This window comes from Symphalangus syndactylus, chromosome X, assembly GCF_028878055.3.
Source record: "Symphalangus syndactylus isolate Jambi chromosome X, NHGRI_mSymSyn1-v2.1_pri, whole genome shotgun sequence".
Classification (NCBI taxonomy): Eukaryota; Metazoa; Chordata; class Mammalia; order Primates; family Hylobatidae; genus Symphalangus; species Symphalangus syndactylus.
In genome coordinates, this window is record NC_072447.2 from 157,464,083 (window position 1) to 157,486,136 (window position 22,054).

General features: G+C 39.5%; 1 protein-coding gene across 1 annotated transcript; it reads left to right on the top strand.

Moving 5' to 3' along the window:
• The first annotated feature begins 371 nt into the window (after positions 1–371).
• VBP1 (VHL binding protein 1) lies at positions 372–21,909 on the top strand. Its single transcript, XM_055268003.2, has 6 exons — positions 372–668; positions 4,281–4,405; positions 9,420–9,486; positions 10,564–10,662; positions 18,339–18,477; positions 20,872–21,909. Exons 1-6 carry the CDS (start codon positions 474–476, stop codon positions 20,940–20,942), a joined length of 696 nt encoding a protein of 231 aa, XP_055123978.1. The 5' UTR covers positions 372–473; the 3' UTR covers positions 20,943–21,909.
• Positions 21,910–22,054: the final 145 nt, after the last annotated feature.

The window sequence follows — 22,054 nt, forward strand, 5'->3', positions numbered from 1 at the left end:
AAAGCTGGCTTTCAGGAAAGGCTGGTGCGACAGGCAGGGTATTTATTAGAATGAGGCCAGTGACCACTCTGAAACAGACACAAAGTAAGTTCCCTTCAAGGCGCAGGAAGCTCCCTGGGATGGTGAGACCAGAAAGGCACAGAGGCTGAACTCTCCTGATGGCGCTAGGTCCCAGGTTCGCTAGCATCCGAGAGGGGGATTGGGTCGCTCCAGAGGCCATCGTGAAGGCTGCTGCCAGTTCTAGGGTCGGGGTGGGGTCAGGCTAGGTCCCTATTCCTAAGGCTTTAGCACCGCTCACTCCCAAGACCCCTTTTCCCAGGAGGACGTATGGATTTTTCCTGTCGCTCCAGCTTCTCTTCCGCGGCCCTTCCACGCTTGTCACTTACCTGAGCGCAGCCAATCAGCACCTAGAGGTTGGGCTACTTTCGGCCAAAGGAGAAGGGGAGCTTGTGGGGGACCCTCCCTGCGCACCAATGAGTGTGCATGGAGAGGCGGGCCTGCAAGTGCCAACAAGCCAATCACGGAATCCCGGGGGCCGGCGGCCCGGAAGGCAGTCGCGCGCTCGCATCCCCAAGATGGCGGCCGTTAAGGACAGTTGTGGCAAAGGAGAAATGGCCACAGGGAATGGGCGGCGGCTCCACCTGGGGATTCCTGAGGCCGTGTTTGTGGTAAGAGGCACGCTGTTCCCTGGCATCTTGGCTTGAGGCCTTGGACTGCCCCTTTCTTCCCGGCTCCCACACAGGCCTCGACTGTTGGAAGGAGCTGAGCTAAGTGTTCAGGGAGGGGGCGCTCGGTCTGTTCTCACCCCTCGCACCTGGACAGATTGAGCTCTGCTGGGGGCCCGCCCGGAAGAAACGTTGCTCGAGAAGGCCCTAGAAGAGAACGGGGTGCGGGGCCGGGGCGAGGGGCGAGGGGCGAGGTAGGGCGGGTGGCAGGGCAGGGCGGCCTGAGGGACCTCCGGGCTGCCGCCGGTTTTCGCCCCCCTGCTGGTTGGAAAAGGGGAGGTGGTGAGGAGCTCTCGACTCAGCATGGATGCTGGAGAGAGAGTACGATGAATAGGCAGAACAGCCAGTGCTAAGATGTGAAAACGGGGAATATCACTTTGTCTGTTGAAGGAAGGCAGTGGTCTCGGGAATGTTGCCTCTGGGGAAATGGAAGAAAAGACCGATGGGAAAGTAGGATGATAGGGTGAGAGTGTAAAATCCTTCTGTGTCTTGCTAAGGAATTGAGGTTTTTCCAGTAGGCAACGGGCTGTCATCAGAAGGCCTTTCGTTTTAACTACATCATTCTAACAACTTAGTGGAGAATGAATTGTTGAGAGGGGAGGCTGAACCCTTGTGATGGCGCTAGGTCTCAGGTTCGCTAGTGTCCTAGAGGGGATCGGGTCGCTCCACAGGCCGTTCTGGAGGGCGCTGCCTGTTCTGGGTGGCTTTTTAAAAATGTTATTTTATGTATTTAATTTAGAAATGGTAGTTGAAAACTATTTGACTAATGAGAGAAAACATCTGACTGGCCCTCCAGGCCAGGTCATCTGTCTGTCCTCACTTAGCTACTATAAAATCTTCATGGAAGTTTCTCAATCTTTTGGTTTGTACCTTACCTTACCTCTGCCTTTTTTACTAACCACGTCTTATATCCTTCTAAAGACTCATTTCTTTATACCACACTTGATATTGTATATTCGCATTTGCTGATTGAATTGATATTGTATATTCACATTTGCTGATTGAATTTCGTAATTGGTTATTTTGTGTTTTTATGAGCTGTGTCATTTATTTCTCTACATTGATCTATTACCTAATCATAACAAAGAATAAAATTTGTTGAGTGCCAGGCACTTTCTTAATGATTTTACAAAACTCGAGGTGGTAGCTACTGTTATGCCCGTTTTTTAGATGATAAAACTGAGATACGGGGCCCTTGAGTAACTTGCCCCAGGCCACACAGGATGTAAGTGAGGTATCCAGGATTTGAACTTGGGCAATCCGTGGAGGTCCACACCGGCAGCTTACCCCTCATGCTCTGCTACTGGGAGGAGATGAGGTAGTTCTCATGAATCGCCCCACTTCTCCTGGTCATAGCATAGTGCCTGACACGTAGTATAAGCTCAAACTAAGTGTCTAATTGAATTTCCATAGTGCCTTCAATGTTACATTCATAGTGCTCAGCTATAGATGGCGTCTGAAATCTAACTCGGGAGGAGACACTTTATCTGAGGGCTTTATAATGTCTTGAAATGCTTTTTCCCTACAGTGTCGTGGTTATTTTTTTCTAGACCTTAAAATTTCTACCAACATAATGTAATAAGCAACCCAAATTTTATATAACTGTTTCTGTTTCCAAACTATTAATAATTGAAGTGACGTGGTGTTGTAGAAAGATTATTGGCTTCTAAATAGACCAGGGTTTGAATCCTGGCTCTGCTTCCCAGTTGCTGCTTAACCTTAAGCATATTATTTTACCACTTTGAGCCTGAGTTTCTTTAACTGAAGTAGGGATGACAATACTTAGAGAGTTGTTATGGGAACCAGAGAACATGCTTGCAGTATTGCAGTGTGGTAGGTGTCGAATAGGTATTAATGTTCATGATGATAGGAAGCAATATACCATAGTGGTTAGAAGTCAGACCCAGTCCATTCCCCAACCCCACTGAGGTAGTAATTTGTTTTCTTTCTCTGCTTGAATTGTTGTTTCACCATTGTCCATTTCATGACCTCATCATCTTTCCACATCTAGTTCAGATATCATCTCCCTGTAGTTTTTCTCTGACCTCTACCCCAAAACAAAATCCCTGGCACTTTGTGTCCCTATGGCACATTATGCTATAGATAGGTGTCACGTACTCTTATAAGCGTTTCACATATGCTAACTCATTTAATCCCTGGTGACGAAAAGGTACTTGTACAGATGATGAGGAAATTGAGGCAAAGAGAGGTTAAATAACTTCCCTAAGGTCAACTCATCTAACGAGTGGTGAAGCCGGGATTCAAACCAGGCACCTCCTGTCTCTTAACCACAGCCTATGCTGCTGTAGTTAATTCTTGCTAAACTCCAGCACCTAATAACATGTATCATATGCCAGAAACTTACACTTCTTTCTCTTCCCTGCAGTGACCCTTCTAGGAAGATGGCATCTCTCCTCAGCCATTAACTCTCAGCCTCACCTTTTCAATTTCCTTTACTGTCTAGTTTGATGGCTTCATAGTTCACTCCCTTGCTGTGTTTCTCTTCCTTTTTCTTCCTTGTTTCAGCTAAGATATTCTCTGGTAGCTAGTAAATATGGATAAGAATAATGATGTGAAGATCTTAGAAGCTATAAGATAATTGAAGTTACTTATAATAAAGAACTAGAGTTCTGTAAAGTACTAGACGGCTCTTGTAGCATCTCTTTTAAGTTTCCATATATTTTCATCTTGTTTCTGATCCTTATCTAATTAACTAGCCTTTCTTCAAGGATCAGCATGTGGTATAAAAAATATTTTAACATCAGTTTTACTGCTTTTCTTTTGATCAGTTATTCCTGTTACAAAAAATTATTCTGTTTCCTTTTAGGTTTACTTTGTTTCAGTTATTTGATACTGAAGGAAGCATTTGTGGATTGCCTTGGGAACCCAGTAACCATATTTAGTATGATTTCTATGGCAAAACTTGTTGAATTAAAAATAAGTAATAAAATTGATAATCTTGACATACAACCTGTAAAATCATTTTGTGAATAGGATGCATGAATAGGCAATGTATTTGATTGTTAATATTTTCATATTTACTACTAGGGATGCATGGGAAATGCATAAAGTGGTGGGCAAGGTCATTCTTCTTTTCCTATTTTTGAATAAAAAATGAAGAGGAAAGTGAGAGAATAAATTAGCTATATAATATATATGTACCGTCTGAAATTGTCTCTAACTTTTTATAACTACAGGTTGAGCATCCTAAATCTGAAAATCTGAAATCCAGAATGCTCTAAAATCCAAAACTTTTTGAACACCAATATAATGCTCAAAGGAAATGCTCATTGGAGCATTTTGGACTTTGGATTTTTGGATTGGGGATGCTTAACTGGTATAATATAAATATTCCAAAATAAAAAAAAAATCTAAAATCCAAAACAATTCTGGTCCCAAGCATTTTAGATAAGGATGCTTAACCTGTACTTTTAGTTAAAAACAAACCTTTGGAGAAAAAGCTTTTTTTTCTTTTATGTTTTAAAAACAAAGCAGTCAAAAAATCTGAGTGGCATGAATTTTAAAATTTGTAAAGTATTATTTTTGATATTAAAGGAAGATGTAGATTCCTTCATGAAACAGCCTGGGAATGAGACTGCAGATACTGTATTAAAGAAGCTGGATGAACAGTACCAGAAGTATAAGTTTATGGAACTCAACCTTGCTCAAAAGAAAAGAAGGTAAGTGTAAAAATTTCTAAGTTTTGAAAATCTTATATGGCTTGAACTTTTAAAAAATTGAGATATAATTTACATATAATAAAATATTCAGATGTCAAGTGTTCAGTCCTCCGAGGTGGCTGTACCATATGAAATTTCCACCAGCAATGTAGAAGAGTTCCAGTTGTTCCGTATCCTTGCCAACACTTGGTATTGCCAGTCTAAATGTGGTTTTGAAACCTTAATAGAATGGTTGTTAAGGACTGTATTCCAAAGCTTTCAAAATCATAACGTCTTATATGTCTACTTCTTCCTTCTAATTTTGCAAGGGAGATTAGAGACCCACAGAGTCTGGGCATAAGACTTAATTAGTTATGAAATCCCAAGATTTCATAACTAATAGGCATAGGAAAAAAGGTATCTTTACTCTCAACTCTTTATTTCCGTACATTATTTTATATAGCTTATAAAGTCAATTCACTGTAATAAATATTTACAGATCTCTGTTTTGTGCATGTGCCAGCATTCTTCTGTAAGATAAATATTTATGGAATGCCAGCTAGATGCCACGTACTGTTTTGGGTGAAATAACATCCAGTATCTGCTTTCAACAAGGACACAGGACTGGGCATGGTTGCCCAAACCTGTAATTCTAGCACTTTGGGAGGCTGAGGTGGGAGGATCACTTGAGTCCAGGAGTTCGAGACTAGCCTGGGCAACATAGGGAGACCCCGTCTCTACAAATAATTAAAAAATAATCAGGCTGGGCCCGGCGGCTCGCACCTGTAATCCCAGCACTTTGGGAGGCTGAGGTGGGCGGATTGCCTGAGCTCAGGAGTTTGAAACCACCCTGGGTAACATGGTGAAACCCCGTCTCTACTAAAATACAAATAAATTGGCCAGATGTGGCGGCACGTGCTTGTAATCCCAGCTACTCGGGAGGCTGAGTCGGGAGAATTGCTTGAGCCTAGGAGGCGGAGGTTGTAGTGAGTTGAGATTGTGCCACTGCACTCCAACCTGGGTGACAGAGTGAGACTCCATCTCAAAAATAATAATAGTAATAATTAGCTGGGTATGGTGGCATGCACCTGTGGTCACAGCTACTCTAGAGGCTGAGGTGGGAGGGTCGCCTGAACCCAGGACGTTGAGGCTGCAGTGAGATGTGATCATGCCCCTGTACTCCAGCCTCGGCAAAAGTGCGAGACCCAGTCTAAAAAGCAAACAAACCACACAAAAAACCAGGGACACAGTTTGGGGGAAATTATAGGTATATAAATAAAATTAGCACACAAAGTAGAACAGTAGAGGTACAGGGGATGGTAACTCATTACTTTGTACCAAAGCACGTCATTAACCTGGAGGGGCCAAGGAGGTTCAGAGGAAGCTTCTAAGAGGAACAGATAGCTGTATAGAATTTCAAAGATTAGTTGTGAGTTTGGAGGCAGACTAAAGTGAGGAAGGGGCAGTCAGGGCATAAGGCACCATTTATGCAAAGGTACAGAAGTTTGTAGATACATTTTCTCATTTGATTTTGGTGACAGTTGTACAAAGTTGAATATGTACTGAGTATTAGATGAGATGAAAAGTCATTGACATGGAAAGATGGAGAGTGTTAATGGACAGAAGCAAGATAGAAAACACTAAGAACAGTATGCTCTCGTTTTGGAAAAAAATGTATATATGCACAGGAATATCTGGAGAAATCCACACTAAAGACATATTAACAGTGGTAATCTCTGGGTAGTTAGAATATGGCATTTTTCTTGTTTTTGCTTATCTGTTTTCTTAATTTTTTACAATGTACATGTACTGCTTTTGTGATAGTAAAAGTTTATTTGAAAAAGAAAAATAAAGCCATTGCATTTGAGATCACCTACAGGGAGGTTACAGATAGAGAAGAAAATGTGCCTTGGGGCGGGGTGCAGTGGTTCATGCCTGTAATCCCAACACTTTGGGAGGCCGAGGTGGGCGGATCGCTTGAGCCCAGGAGTTCAAGACCAGTGTAGGCAATGTGGCAAAACCCTATATCTACAAAAATTAGCTAGGTGTGGTGGTGCATACCTGTAGTTCCAGCTACTAGGGAAGCTGAGGTGAGAGTATGGCTTAAGCCAGGGAGGTTGAGGCTGCAGTCAGCTGTGAGTGTGCCACTGCACTCCAGCCTGGGCAACAGAGTGATGATACCCTGTCTCAAGAAAGGAAAAAAAAAAAAAAAAGGAAAAGAAAATGGGCCTTGGGACCAAGTCCTGGGAGAGGGGGAAATTTGTGTATCAAACTTACATTGCCCTTCTAACTAGTAAATTAATGATTGATAGACAAAAACAAACAAACAAAAAGTTATATTGGTAACACTACAACTGTGGTATATAGCAGGATACTCACTCTAGCTTAACATACGGTCTAGGCCTAAATGTGGGGAGAAGGGGTAAAAATTCGAAGCACTTAGGAAACATCAGTGAATGTTGGTGTTCTGGATGAGAACAGTGTTTGTCTAGTGTTTTAAAAGAGAATGGTAGAATTGGAGATAGTGAGTTAGGAAAATTTTCTTGAGTTTTACCTATTTTAATAGTGGGCTGGTTATTTTTTTGAGACAGGCTTTCTTTCTGTTGCCCAGGCCAGAGTGCAGTGGTGTGATCACAGCTTACTGCAGCCTTGACCTCCTGGGTTCAAGCAATTCTTCCACCTGTGTGGAAGATAAATGTCTTTTGTCATTTATCTTTTGGCAATTAGATGGATAGCCATGAGTTCTTTGTTTCAGCTGTTACGATTTTTATACCTAGTAGTTCTGGTTGGTTCTTCTTCATATTACCAGTATGCTTTCTTTTCTCTTTGTGGTATCTTTAAGTATTTAATGATAGTTTTATCTTTCGGTATTTGTTAATTTTGTTTCATATGGTAGAGGTTGTTGAATTTATTGTCTTTATTTATTATACTGATCAAATTATAATGTCTTTTCCCTGTCAGCTTAGATTCCCTCAGGGATATCAGCTACTTTGGCCAGTAATGTATGTGGAGGTGGGGGTAATTTAAGTCACTCCTGGTGGGTAGCGGTGGGAGGAATGCTGCTGGTATCCCAGTCTAAGGGCATAGCCATCAGATACATACTTCTCCCCAATCAGGTAATTCCACCTCTGGGGGATTCTTTCCATTTCTGCTGTCTTCATTATCATCACAGGAGGGAAAGGGAGTCGGGAGAGGTGGGCTGCTGGGGACTAGTACTTGTAATTCTCAGCTTCCCAACTTGGCCCTCCCCCTGCCACTAGCCAATTCTGCCATTTTTCTGCCCTGTAGCAGTGATGAGGTAGGTAATGTGACTCCCTGGGGGCAGTTCAGAGGGAGAAAAGGAACACAGCTAGAACATTTTCTTTTAGCTTTATTCCTCTTTTGAAGGCTTGATTCACTTTCCTTCTAAGTTGCTGTCTCCCCTTTCACTGCTTTAGCCCCTCCGAGGACCTGGAGGTTTCCATTGTTGTTACAGTAACAATGACCTGGAGCTGGCAGAAGTGCCCTTTGACAGAAGAGTAGATAAAGAAGTTGTGTTTGTTATATTTGTAATGGAATAGTACACAGCAGTGAAAATGAATGAACAAATCTTAGGATCTTGATTGAGTTTAAAACGCAAACCCCAGCCGGGCGCGGTGGCTCACGCCTGTAATCCCAGCACTTTGGGAGGCAGAGGCGGGTGGATCACCTGAGGTCGGGAGTTCAAGACCAGCCTGATCAACATGGAGAAACCCCATCTCTACTAAAAATACAAAATCAGCTGGGCGTGGTGGTGCATGCTTGTAATCCCAGCTACTCGGGAAGCTGAGGCAGGAGAATCGCTTGAACCCAGAAGGCGGAGGTTGTGGTGAGCCGAGATCATGCCATTGCACTCCAGCCTGGGCAACATCATTACATGACCAAAAAATCTTGATCTGAACATACTCCTTATGTTTATCATTTGATAATACAGTCCAGTGAATAATCTAGAAATACTTAGCATTCATTTTTTCACTACAATTCAATCTGGATGCCATAGATTGCGCGAGTGTGCTTATTTTTGTATGATATGTTCGTATGTGATACACATACAACATAAGGAGTATGTTCGTTTTCATTGTTGTGTTTAAATTTTGTTTACATTTTGGTCTCTAATAATATTTAGTACATTTACCTCGAAAGAACCAGAGCTTTGTTTTTATATCCTTAGTCTATTTTGCTAGAAATTACATTTGACAGAGACCCTAGAACTTAATTTCTTGTGTTTAAATCAGTGATCCATTTATAATTTTAAGAACAATTGTTACCTCATTTGAAAACAAGAGCATTTATCAACATAAAAGTTAAGGAAGAAATACCCAAAGCTTAGAATCACTAAATTATACTGTATCATAATGTGGTGTGTTTGGCATTCAGATGATGGTGTACATTTTTCACAGTGTGACAAGTGCACATACTGAGAAGGTGTCACTGTGCTTTGCCTGGCATTTAGCTGACTGTGATGTACATGTGTGTATACCGAATGAACACACCAGGAGTAGCTATGTGCATCACTGGATAGGGGATTGGTGTCTTCTATTTTAGAATGTTTTGAATCCATGTTATTTTTAAAATTAGTTTTAAAATTAATCTATTTAAAATGTCATTCTAATCAAGTACAGAACCTATGAATCACCTCTGGAATATAGTCTACTCTAGAAATATTAAATAACAATGGGGTATTTGACATAATAGAACAGAGCTTTGTCTTCATGGAATAGGCATTCCATAAACATTCGCTAGTATATCTTAAATATTTTTATTAAGTATTTATACTTTAAATATTTTATGAATATTTTACTAAATATATTTTCTTTAGGTAAATATTTCATTAAATATTTTATTTTTATAAATATATCTTAAATATTTCATCTCATATCTAAAAATATCTTAAGTATTTTATATCTATAAATAGCCCTCAAGAACACATTAGTAGAAAATGCAAAGTTAGTAAGACCATGTCCTGTTGTTTATTTTTGCTTGCAAAATACTAAGTTAGTCTTTTTCTTGTTCACAGGCTAAAAGGTCAGATTCCTGAAATTAAACAGACTTTGGAAATTCTAAAATACATGCAGAAGAAAAAAGTAAGTGCATATTTGTTTGTAAATATGAGCAAACTAGGATATGTCAGCAGAAACTCGTCTTCTTTGACTCTTTGGTCACTGATATTTGATCTGTGCTGTGGAATCCAGTCTGCCTTCTTAAGCACATACAGTAATGTTATGATGTGCTTCTGTAGCAAATGTGGCTTTGTGGCCTTCCCCCAAAAGTCGAGTTTAATTCTAGGGCCCACACTTGGATTGCTTTGCTTATCTTTAGTGCTTGTGAAACTTAAATGCAATTTGAAATTGTTGTAGGTGTACAAAGAAAATGTCTTATTCTGTGCTAGCAGCATCTAGGGTTTTTTCTTTGTTGTTGTCTTTCTCTCTAAGAATAAGGAATTAGTCCAAGATTTATAGAGCTGGAAAGAATCTTAGAGATCATCTGTTTCAGGTTCTCATTTCATAGTTGAGGAAATGGTTACGGAGAGGTTATACTTGACCATTGTCTATGTAGTTAGTTACTGGCAGAACTAAATTTGAGAGTCTTCTAAGTCTTAATCCAGTATTCATTAAATAAAAACAGGTTGTAAAGATTAAATCTCGTAAGCATATTGTATTTAAAAGATTGTGTGTATGCTTATGATTTTGCTTGACTGGTAGAATAACTATTTCTAGTACATTTTAATATGTGGTGAACTTTGTAAGACTTCAGCAACTGATTGGGCATGAAGCACCAATGAAATAATAGAAGAATGGCTAATTCTTATAATAATGCTTTCTCTGTATGTCAGGCACTCGGGGGTGTGTGTGTGTTTGTGTATGCTCAGTGCTTACCACTGACTTCATAGGTGTAGGGACTGTTATAATCCTCATTTTACAGATGAAGAACCTGAGATACAGAAGTTAAGTGAGATGCCAGATTTGTACAGCTAGTGAGTAGCTGAGCCAGAGTCCATACCCAGCCACCTGGGTCTAGCATTCATTTCTTTTACCACTACAGTTAGCCTGCGTGATGGTACTGTTTTAAATGTCCTAGGTTCAACTGTGCAGTCTCTCCTTTATAACCTTGGTATCAAACTGGCCTGTTTATGGTACTGTCATTTTTTTTTTGTTTTGAAGGAGTCCACCAACTCAATGGAGACCAGATTCTTGCTGGCAGATAACCTGTATTGCAAAGCTTCAGTTCCTCCTACCGATAAAGTGTGTCTGTGGTTGGGGGTAAGTAAACGTTCTAGCCACAGCTGATATATTTGTAAATATATTTGCTAGTATTTGCTAGTATTTTAATAGTATTGCTCGAGATGTATAAAGTGTTCGTCTCCTTTTGATTGTGGAAGGGACAAAGGGACAGAGTTCAAGTGGTTCATATTAGAAACTGACTAGAATCAGAAGTGCGATGAAGATCGCAGCAAAAACATACTGAAGTCTCTCCCAATCAAGGTAAAACTGATCAAACAAACCCCGCTTCTCTTCCAGTTAATGCTTTATCTCTCTTAAATATATGGAGGAAGAGCAATAGAAGTAAAATAGAAGGTACTGCTGAACTTTGGATAAACGCTTCTTCCCATAAGAGTTTAATAATTCTAGAAAGATCCCTTTAAATTTAAGGGGAAAAAGAGTATTGCAAAAAGCTTGAGGTTAGAGTTTATTTTTTAAAACCATGTATTTCAGTTTTAGATGATTTCATTGAGCTTGTCTGTGATTTACCTATCTTGCTCTTCTCAGTCCTCTGACTATCCAGCTACCTGTCCATGGATCTTGTTACCTCAGGCGAGTTCTCATACAAAGTAGCAAGCCGAGTGTACTTCTACCAGCTGTCCTACTGGGAGGATTTCCCCTAGCACCTGTCCTGTAGGATCACTCTGGGGAGGCACTCTAGATTAGCCCAAGGAGGTTTGCTCAAAGTTTGTACAACATTTATATTTCACTATACAATCATAATTCCTACACTTAGTTCTGTATTTAAAAGGAAGGATTCAGTATTTATCACTAAGGCTTTTTAAAAAATAACTTTGAAGCATAGCAACTACACCTGAGTGTCTAAGGATTGAATGATTTACTGTATTCAGTTTTTTTGTAGAAATTGCATGACCTTTTGATTCACAAATTCAAGTGTTACTCTATTTCAGGAAAGATAATTTCTGTTGTGTACTTGAATGTGACTTTTGCCCCATTTCTTTTATTGTCTTTTGGGAATAATAAATATGCATATGTTCGATCTCCTTTATCTGTTTTCAGTACCTATCATGTTCTCTGTATTCAGTTATTCGATGTGTTTCATTCTGCGTGATTTCCTCTGGCTGCTTCCCCATGACTTTGTGTTTTCCCTTGTAGTTATTCTGTTTTGTTGCTTTTACTCTGTCTTTCATTCCTGTTCTGTTTGTCTTTCTCTTCATTTTCTTTGCTGAGCTCTTCTTGCTCTTTTCATGTTTTTCTTCTTTTATTCCTCTTGAATGTTTAAATCCTCATTTCACCACTCATAGACTGGCACTTCCCACAATCTTCTCCATCTCAGTAAATGGCAGAATATTTTGCCTGGTTGCTCAGAACAAAAATCTTTGAGTCTTCTTTGACTCTTCTTTATTTTATATCTCTCAACCAGTCCTTCAGCAAACCCCACTGGTTCCTTCTTCTGAATAGATCAAGAAGCCAACTATCTCTCACATCCTTACTGCTATTACCATGGTCCAGGCTACCTTTGTCTCTTGCCAGGACCGTGGGAATAATGTCTGTATTAGTTTTTAGGGATGCGATAATAAAATTACCACAAACTGGGTGGCTTTAACAACTGAAATGGACTGTCTCACAGTTCTGGAGGCCAGAAGTCTGTGATGAGCCCCAGAATCAGGGTCGATTCCTTCTGAGAACTGTGAGGGAAAATCTGTTCTAGCCTTCTCTCTTAGCTTTAGTGTTCGCGGACAGTCTTTGGCATATTGATGTGTAGAAGCATCACTGTGATCTCCGCCTTCATCTTCACATGTATGCATGCATGTGTCCAAATTTCTCCTTTTGAAAGACCCTATCTCCAAATAAAGTCACATTCTGAGCTACTGGGGGTTAGGAGTCCAACTTATTTTTTGTTGGGGAGACAGAATTCAATCCACAATACCTTACTTCCACATAAGGTCACATTCACGAATATAAGGGGTTAAAACTTAAATGTATCTTTTTTGGGGACACTCTTTAACCCATAATAATACCCTAATTCACTGTCTTGCTTCTGCCTTTGCTGGAATTCCTAAAGCCTTTCTAGCACAGTGGTCAGATTAATGCTTGGAAATCTCAATCAGGTCATTCCATTATTCTGCCCAAAATCTTTGAATGGTTTCTTATCACATTCCGAGGAAAAGTCCAAGTTCTTTGAGTGGCTGACAAGTTCCTATACATCTGGTACTCTCTGGTACTTCTCTTTTTTTTTTTTTTTTTTGAGACAGAGTCTCACTCTGTCGCCCAGGCTGGAGTACAGTGTTGTGATCTCAGCTCACTGCAACCTCTGTCTCCCAGGCTCAAGCGATTCTTGTGCCTCAGCTTCCTGAGTAGCTGAGATCACAGGCACATGCCACCATGCCCAGCTAAATTTTTTGGTAGAGACGGCATTTTGCCATTTTGGCCAGGTTGATCTCGAACTCCTGGCCTCAGGTGATCTGCCCACCTTGGCCTCCCAAAGTGCTGGGATAACAGGTATGAGCCACTGTGTCCAGTCTTTCTGTTCTTCACTTACGTCCTTGCTTGGCCACACTTGGACTTCTTGCCAGACTTAGAGCATGCTGGGAATGGCCCTGCCTCAGAAACTTTGTTCTAGCTCTTTCCTCTGCTTAAGCTGCCAGAGTAATGCTTTTAAAACATGTCAGATCATTCCACTTTTCTGCTCAAGACTCCACTGGTTTCCCTGTCACCAAGGGTGGAATACAGAGGTGTCCTTTCCACAAGACAGCACTACTCCCTCTCAGCACTCATTTGTGCTCATTCTTTTGCTCGCTTTGCTGTAGCCATGGTGGCCCCCTAACTGTTCCTGGAACCTGCCAGTGTGGCCGCACATTTCTACTTCTGTATTGTTCACACTCAATCCTTTGAGTTCTCAGTTCCAATTGTTAGTTCCCCTAGGGACCTGCTATGATTTGTCTGTCAGCATTCCTTGGTTTCACTTGTACTGTTTATCTTATATTGTTTTCCTTCGAAGTACTTAGCACTCCCTGATATGTTATTGACTGGTGTATTTACCAGTTCCCTGACACATAATAAGTGCTCAGTAAAAATTTTTCTTGGGTGAATGACATTTTTGTTGGTTTTTCATCAGAGTTCATACATGCTAATGGTTAAAAGAGCAAATAGCAGCAGGCTACTGCTCCATCCCCAGATGCACCCACTTTTAATCATGTCTGTACATCTGTATGTACCTAAATATTGGGAATTTTGTTAATTGTTTTTACAAAAATGGGATATATATTGTATATTGTTCAGCACAGATGTCTTTATTTGTGAGTAGACACAGAGTTTGCCTCCTTCGTTTTATTGGCTTACTATTCTGTGGTAGGGCTATGTGATAATATTCCCAAGTCAAGGGGTGTTTAGATTGTTTTGAAATTTCTTGTACAGTGAGCGGTGCTGTAGTAAATATTTTTGCACGTATAGACTTGTATACAAAGGCATATTTTTGTATGCTGCTTTGAAACGGAATTGTTGTGTCTGAGAGTATGCACATTTAACATGTTGATGGATACTATCAAATTGCTCTCCAGAAAAGACTACCAATTTTCATTTTCTCCAACAGTATATAAAAATACCCTTTTATTAACAATCTCACTCACATTTTTAGATTTTTGCTAGTTTTATAGGTGAAAATAGTATCATCTTACAGGTTTTTGTATGACAAAATGCTCATTTGTATTTCCTCTTCTGTTTGCCTTCCTGATTATGTTGTTGCTCCATTTTTCTGTTGGATTCTTTTTTTTTTTTGATAGACATTTAGGTCTTCTTTACATGTTATGTATTTCGGATGCAGAGTCTTCTCTTAATATTGCAGATACTTTTTCTTATCTGTCACTTGTCTTTTGTGGTACCTCTTAGAAGTTTTAAATTTTAATGTAATCGACTTTATCAGATATTTATAATTTTATCTTAACAATATACTCCTTTCACCAAATCTGCAAACATTTTCTTTTTCCTAATATTTATATACTTAAATTTTTTAGAAAACTTTTTTGTTAAGGATAACATGGAAAGATAAGCAACTCCTCAGGATAATGGGTGTGTGACTTCCAGAAAGAGGGCCTCCCAATGGCCAATAAACATATGAAAAGTTGTCCCACTTCATTAGTAAACAGGGAAATGCAAATTAAAAGCACAATGTGATCTCACTGTGTACCCACCGGAATGGTAGGGTGATACTAAGTGATGGTAGGACATGGAATAGTGAGAACACTGATTTACTGTTGGTGAAGGTGTAAATGGACACAGCCACTGGGGAAACTGGCAGTATCTGTTAAAGCAGAACATATGCATTGCCTACGCCATAGCAGTTCCATGCCTGTCTCGATCTCTTTCTGCCTTTTGCTATATATAAGAAATGTATAAATATTAACTAAAAGAAAGGTATAAGAATGTTCATATCAACTCTGTAGTAACCAAAACCTGGAAACAACCCAAATGTTCATCACAGTCGAATGGATGAGTAAATCATGATGTGTTCAGACTGTGGAATACTATACAGTACAGAGGAGGAATGAACTGCTGCTACACGCCAGCACTGCAAGGGTGATTTTCACAAACAAGGTTGAGTGAAAGAAACTGCATAGCAAATTACCACAAACTCAGAGGCTTAAAACAATATCCATTATCTCCTAGCTGTATAGGTCAGAAATCCAGATGGGCTTGGCTGGGTCCTCTGTTCAGGGTCCCACAAAGCCAGAATTAAATTGTCAACAGGGCTGTACTCCTTACTGGCAGCTCTGGGGGAGAATTAGATTTCAGCCTTATTCACGTTATTGGCAAAATCCAGTTCTCTGTGGTTGAGGTCCCTGTTTCCTTGCTGCCTGTTGTCCAGGAGTCAGTCTCAGCTTCTAGAAGTCCTTTCTATTTTCAAAGCAGTGATATGACTAGTCTTTCTTACACTTCAGATCTTTCAAACTTCTCATTCTGCTGCCAGCCAGAAAAAGTTCTCTGCTCTTAAGGGCTCATATAACTAGATTAGGCCTACCTAGGCAGTCTGTATATTAAGGTCAAATCTGACAAATGATGTAAATATCTCATCAGAGTCACAGATTCCAGAGATTAGAATGAGACAGCTGTTATGGGAGCCATAATTCTTGCCTACTATAGAAGTCAGTCACAAAAGAGCACATATACTGTGTCATTCTGTTTATGTAAAGTTCTAATACAGGCAAAACTATGCTCTAAGTCAGGTTAATGGTTACCTTTGGGGTGGGGGTGCTGGTGGTAACTGGAAGTGTTCACAAGGAAGCTTTGGGGTGTTGGTGATAACCTGTCCTTGATCTGGATGCTGGTTCCATGAGTGTGTTAAGTTTGTGAAAATACATCAAGCTACATATTTATGATATGAATACTTTTCTATATGTATATAATATTAAATATAAACAAAAAAATCAGAAAACTGCATAAAGCAAAGTGTAAGTGAACGAATCTGTTATCAGGGTTCAACCAGAGAAATAGAACCAGTAGGATATAGCTAACCTGCATAAACTTGTGTACAAAGGTGCAGGTTAGTATATGTGTACTTCATGATTTCATACTGTTACCTCCAATTCAAATTCAGGACAACAGAGTTTTCACTTTAGTTATTCCTCTGTTTTTTTTTTTTTTGAGACGGAGTCTTGCTCTGTCGCCCAGGCTGGAGCGCACTGACATGATCTTGGGTCACTGCAACTTCCACCTCCTGGGTTCAAGCGATTCTCCTCCCTCAGCCTCCTGAGTAGCTGGGACTACAGACACGCACCACCACGCCCAGCTAATTTTTGTATTTTTAGTAAAGACGGAGTTTCGCCACGTTGGCCAGGCTGGCCTTGAACTCCTGACCTCAAGTGATCCACTCATCTCAGCGTGCCAAGTGCTGGGATTACAGGTGTGAGCCACCACGCCCAGCCCCCGTTTCTTCTATATCAAGAATCCTGGTTTTCAGAAATACCAAGGGTGATAGAATTGAGCTAGACAACATTACTATTCACACACAAAGCATTCTTAGAATAACACCACCCAACACTGTTACCACTGACATTTTTGCATATGTTCTTCCTGTCCTTACCCATTCTTTATAAGGTTGTTCCCACATTGTTGGAGCACAGAGCCATTATATACTGTTTGCTCTCTCTTTTTCTCTCTCTCTCTCATGTCTTTCATTTATTCTTGTTCTTCGTGTAAATATTCAATGCACATCATAGTCTTTATGTTGATGTCCCCCCAGTCATTTTGATTGTATGTTACTCATTCGTCTGATAAGTAGATTGCCTTAAGATTTATGGGAATGATATTCCCTGAGTTATCTCATGTTGCTGACAACTTGTCTGTGACCTTTGTACTTGAAATTCAGTTTTGCTGGATATAATATCTTAAACTCACATTTTATTTCCTTGAGCATCTTATACAGTGCTCCATTTTCTTTTGTTGTAAAGCATCACTGTCAAAAAGTGTGATGGCAAACTGATTTCTTTCCTTTATGAGTGATGTGTTCTTTTTGCCTGGATGCTCAAAGGACTTTTGGGTCAATTTCTCCCAGGTATACAACGTACCCTTTCATTTCATTTTGTGTGTCATTTTACCCAGTGTGTGTGCGTGTGTGTGTGTGTGTGTGTGTGTGTGTAGTATGTGCATGTGTCACATTTCAGGAACATTTTGTTGAAATGAAGGATTTAGAAATTTTTGTGGTCCCCTGCTTTGGTTTTTTTTCTTTGTGGATTCTTGTTTTATTTATGTTCAGTCTTTGCTTATGTTGAATATTTTTGTCCTATCTGAATTTTAATACAGTTTTCTAATTACGGATTGGATTATTCAGTCAATAAGTATTTATTTGGCATTTACTTTGTGCCAAATACTTTCATGTTGTCTTGTTTAATCCTTACAACAATCCTTTGATTAATTTTAAAATTGCATTTGTGAGATGAGGAAAGTGGTTTAGGAAATGCCCAGTGGTAAGTCAGGTGATAGGGGGAGTTCAAAGCTGTAAAAGGTATGGCTTCCCAATTCCAGGGTACATGCATCCCTGAATATTGGCAGTAACACTAGATCTTCAGAATGACAGACGCATTACCTTGTCTTAATCCCTAACATCTGTCAGAAGTAGTAGGAAGGGACAAGTAAAAGCTAGCTGTCTTTTTTACCTGGTCAAATATAGATGATAATAAATGTCTTTGAAAAATTTTAAATTAATATCATATCTCAAGTTCAGAATTCATTTAAATTGATACAAACAACACTATTTAGTTTCACGATGGAGGTAGTAGAAAGATAGGATTTTGTATCTAAACATACTGATTTCTTATCCTGATTCTCCCATTTACCCACTAGCTATGCCGGCCAAGGAAACCTGAGCCTTAATTTCTTTAACTGTGAAGAAGATAACTTTGGCCTCAGCAGGGTTGAGGATTAAATGATACAATGTATGTAAACATATTCTTTAACCAAGGGATCAGCAAACTTTCTGTAAAAGGTCAAATAGTAAATATTTTTGGTTTCGTAGATCACATGGTCTCCGTCTCAACCACTCAGTTTTGCCATTGTGGTATGAAAGCCTGAGTAGAGAATAGCTGGGCTCCAGTGAAACTTAACTGACAACAAAAGGCAGCGGCTGGATTTGACCTGAGGGCTGTAGTTTGCCCACACTTACTCTAACCTATAAAGCTCTGTGTAAATATTGAGTAATTGTCATGACTTTCTCTCTTCAGGCTAATGTAATGCTTGAATATGATATTGATGAAGCTCAGGCATTGTTGGAAAAGAATTTATCGACTGCCACAAAGAATCTTGATTCCCTTGAGGAAGACCTTGACTTTCTTCGAGATCAATTTACTACCACAGAAGTCAGTATCCTTTCTTAAAACAAAAAGCAAGGGAAAAAAGGAGAAAGATTTTTTAAAAAAACATTCTTTCATGGGCAGAGGGAGAGCATTAGGAAAAATAGCTGATGCATGCTGGGCTTAATACCTAGGTGATGGGTTGATAGGTGCAGCAAACCACCACGGCACACGTTTACCTGTGTAACAAACCTGCACATCCTGCACATGTACCCTAGAACTAAAAAAAAAATTAGAATGCAGAAAACCTCCCACATTCTTTCTTACATTGCTTTAGTGGGAAGAATTTCCTTATTAGGCTAATATAAGGTTATAGATTTTATAAGATAATAAGATATTTGGAACTAGGATTTAAATAAGTTTGTAGATAGATTAGTGATTTTGAAATGTGATGTGGAAACAGCAAATTCACATAGGTGAATAAGTATTTTTCTTCCAAATATTTTCCCAAGACAACTTTATAACTGGTTAAATAGTTTAATTTCACAAGCATTTGTTAAGGGTCTCCTATGTTCCTGTAACTGTGCTAAGCCATATGGGGCATGAAAATCAATTTTAGAAAAGAGTGGCAGTGCCTTTCTCTGTTAGAACTGTACATGTAAAACAGCTGAATGATAATTCATAGCAAACTATAAGTAAATTAACATATGCAACACCAAGGCAATTTAAACTTTGGGAAAGATGTAGGCTGGAGTTAGTTCAAAGAAGGCTTTGCTGAGAAGATAAAAGTTAGGCTGCTTTTTTAAAGGCGGCATAGGATTTAAAGATCAGCCGAGAGAAGAGGTGGGAGTGGGGTATTCTGGTCAAGGGGGAAGGCAAGCTCTTTGCCTTTCTTCTCTGGCCTGTCTTTTCCTCCTACTTCCTGTCACAGTCACTCGAGACAAAATCACGGGAGTCACCTTTCACACTTCTGTCTTCCTCACTACCAATAATAAATCAATTGCCAGATTCACATCAAATTTCCCTCATAAATCTCTCTGCCCATTACTGTTCTTGTTCTGGGACTCCAAAACCTGCACTCAGTAGCTTTTTAGGTTCCTCTCATTCCATCTGTCCTTCCCACTATCTCTAGTATGAATTTACTAGGTCACTCATTTTTATTCCTCTGGTTACAATATTTCAACGGTTCCTTGTTACTTATAAGATATACATATAGGCACTGTTGTGAAGTGCCCCCAGCCTGTCTCACCTCATGCCACTGACCTCTTCTTGCCTTTCCCCAGTGCATTACAGGTTCCAGATAACCCCAATCAGTTATTGTACACACTCCCCAATTGTGCCACACCCTTTGCATTTCTACGTTTTGTTCCTCCTAACTGGAATGACTTTCCCATATTTACAGGATGTGCTCTTTTTTTACCCTTTTACCCTAAATATCTCAATTCAAGCATCAGAGCATTCCTGAACATTTCCTGATCCTCAGGGTGTTTCCTGTGTCCTTGCTTAACACATACTGCTTAGTTTTACCTTGCCAAACCGTGAGCTCTTCAAATGTGGGAGCTGCACTTTCTCTTCTTTTCCAGTGTGCAGCATGTGGCAGTTGTTTATGGTTGGCTGAGGGAAGGCAGGCCTGTTGGGGCCTAGTGCAGTGATCATCGTCATCTGACGGGTAGTGTGGAAACTTCATCCAGCTGCGAGATGATGAGGGCCTAGGACGGGTGGTGCTTGTGGAAAGGAAAAGATATTAAATGTGTGAGAAAAAACAGGATCCAGTGACTTAGATGGGTACCGGAGCCAAAAGCGAGGAAATCCTCTAAGATGAGTCCTACAAGCTTAGTTAAATGCCATTTGTTATTGCTAGTACTGCAAAGGTAGGAAAGGAAGGTGTGCAGACAAGTGAGGGAGCTAGGGTGGGCAGTCTCTGTTACATTGACTATTCTACTGGAGTCTAAGCTCCACAAGGGAAAGGACTTCACCTGTCTTATTCAGGGCTTTGTACAGTGCCTAGTCAGAAATACAGTAGATGCTTAATAAACTTGTTAAGCCAAAGGGAGGGTAAGAGATAAAATTATTGATAATTGTACTAATATAAATATTACATGGCAGGATATGGGTTGAGTGATCTTTCAGATTTCTTGGGTGAGGGACTGTCTTTAAAACTATCGAGAGTGTCTAGTACATATTCGTTAACTATATCATAGTTGACTAGTTGACAGTTGACTAATACCATAGTAAACAGTGGGTTAACAATTGATTTGAGTCCTTAGTTTTGATAGAGTTTAATTATAATATTTTCCTAGCAATTGACATTATAGCAGGATGTCTTACAATACTATTTGTTACCAGTATTTGTGTATGTTTCATTTCTGTGTCTATGATTCATTGTGTGAGTGGAGTGAATACTTAGTCATTGCATGCATTATCTTTAGAATTGCATTTGCATTTTCTTTGACAATTCTTGCAGATATGGCCAGGGTTTATAATTGGGATGTAAAAAGAAGAAACAAGGATGACTCTACCAAGAACAAAGCATAATGCTGGCAATTAAAAATGTGATTCAGTTTTCCAAACATGTTATCTTAAATACCCCTTTATCCTTACAGGTTGACATAACTTTGAATGTTTTAACAGCAAGAATTTTAAGAAAAGATAAACACCATTTTATTTATTTATAAAAACAAAATTAGTTTCAAATATTTTTGACATTGCGATTTTTTTTTCACATTTCTCAGCAAAGCTAATGGTATTTTAATCATTATTTTTGCCTGTCATAAGAAAACTCTTAGCTGAAATGGCCGAAAACTGTGAGGCATGCTATAGAAGCTGAATGCCAGACGCTAGCACAGTTTACTTTTTCCCTTTCTAATTGGCTGATGTTACTCTCACTTGATGTGGTTAAACCATTTTAGAGGTAGAGAAGACAGTTTGAATATTTGTAAACTTGTTTTTCTTTGGTATATTTAGGACTTGGTGCTCCTCTGTTGCTATTGTCTTCTATAAGTGGGGTTTCATGACTTACTGCTTAACAAATAACTATCTACTATGATATTCTGGACATTTTAGGAAATGGTAATTTGCCTTGCTACACATTAAGAGGGCTATTAAGACAACATTTTTTCTAACCTCAGATAAGTGCAGTGTCTTTGCAATGCCAACATAAGGGAGATCTTGGCCAACGTGAAATAAAATTACTCATTCAAAACTCTGCCTAAGGTAATTTTGTAGTTCTTAACAGTTCTCCAAAGTATCTAGAACAGGATTGTTAAGATAAATGTAAATCTGCAATGGCTGAAAAGAGTTGTGAGCTTTTTTATTCATGATAAAACCTCATAGGAATAGTAAAAAAAATCCCTGTGGAAAGCTACTAGTACATTGACCAGTGCTAGGTGATACAGATTCTGATAAAAACATAAACGTATTAGTTCATCTCCGTGTAGTAAAAAGTATACTTATACAATGTTTTGTACTTGTATTTCATGAAATTAAAACAGTGATACTAAAACTATGGCAGAGCACTTTTTTCATGTTACTCTTTGTCTTACTGTGTTTGGGCTGCTATAACAGAATACCACAGAGTGGGGGGCTTATAAACAGCAGAAATTTATCTCTCCCAGTTCTGGAGGCTGGGAAGTCCAACATCAAGGTGC

Excerpts from the sequence above, each read along its gene's own strand:
- VBP1 (XM_055268003.2), top strand. The coding sequence starts at position 474 with ATGAGTGTGCATGGAGAGGCGGGCCTGCAAGTGCCAACAAGCCAATCA. Across the intron at positions 669-4,280 it reads TTCCTGAGGCCGTGTTTGTG|GAAGATGTAGATTCCTTCAT; the intron begins GTAAGAGGCACG and ends TTGATATTAAAG. Across the intron at positions 18,478-20,871 it reads ATTTACTACCACAGAAGTCA|ATATGGCCAGGGTTTATAAT; the intron begins GTATCCTTTCTT and ends CAATTCTTGCAG.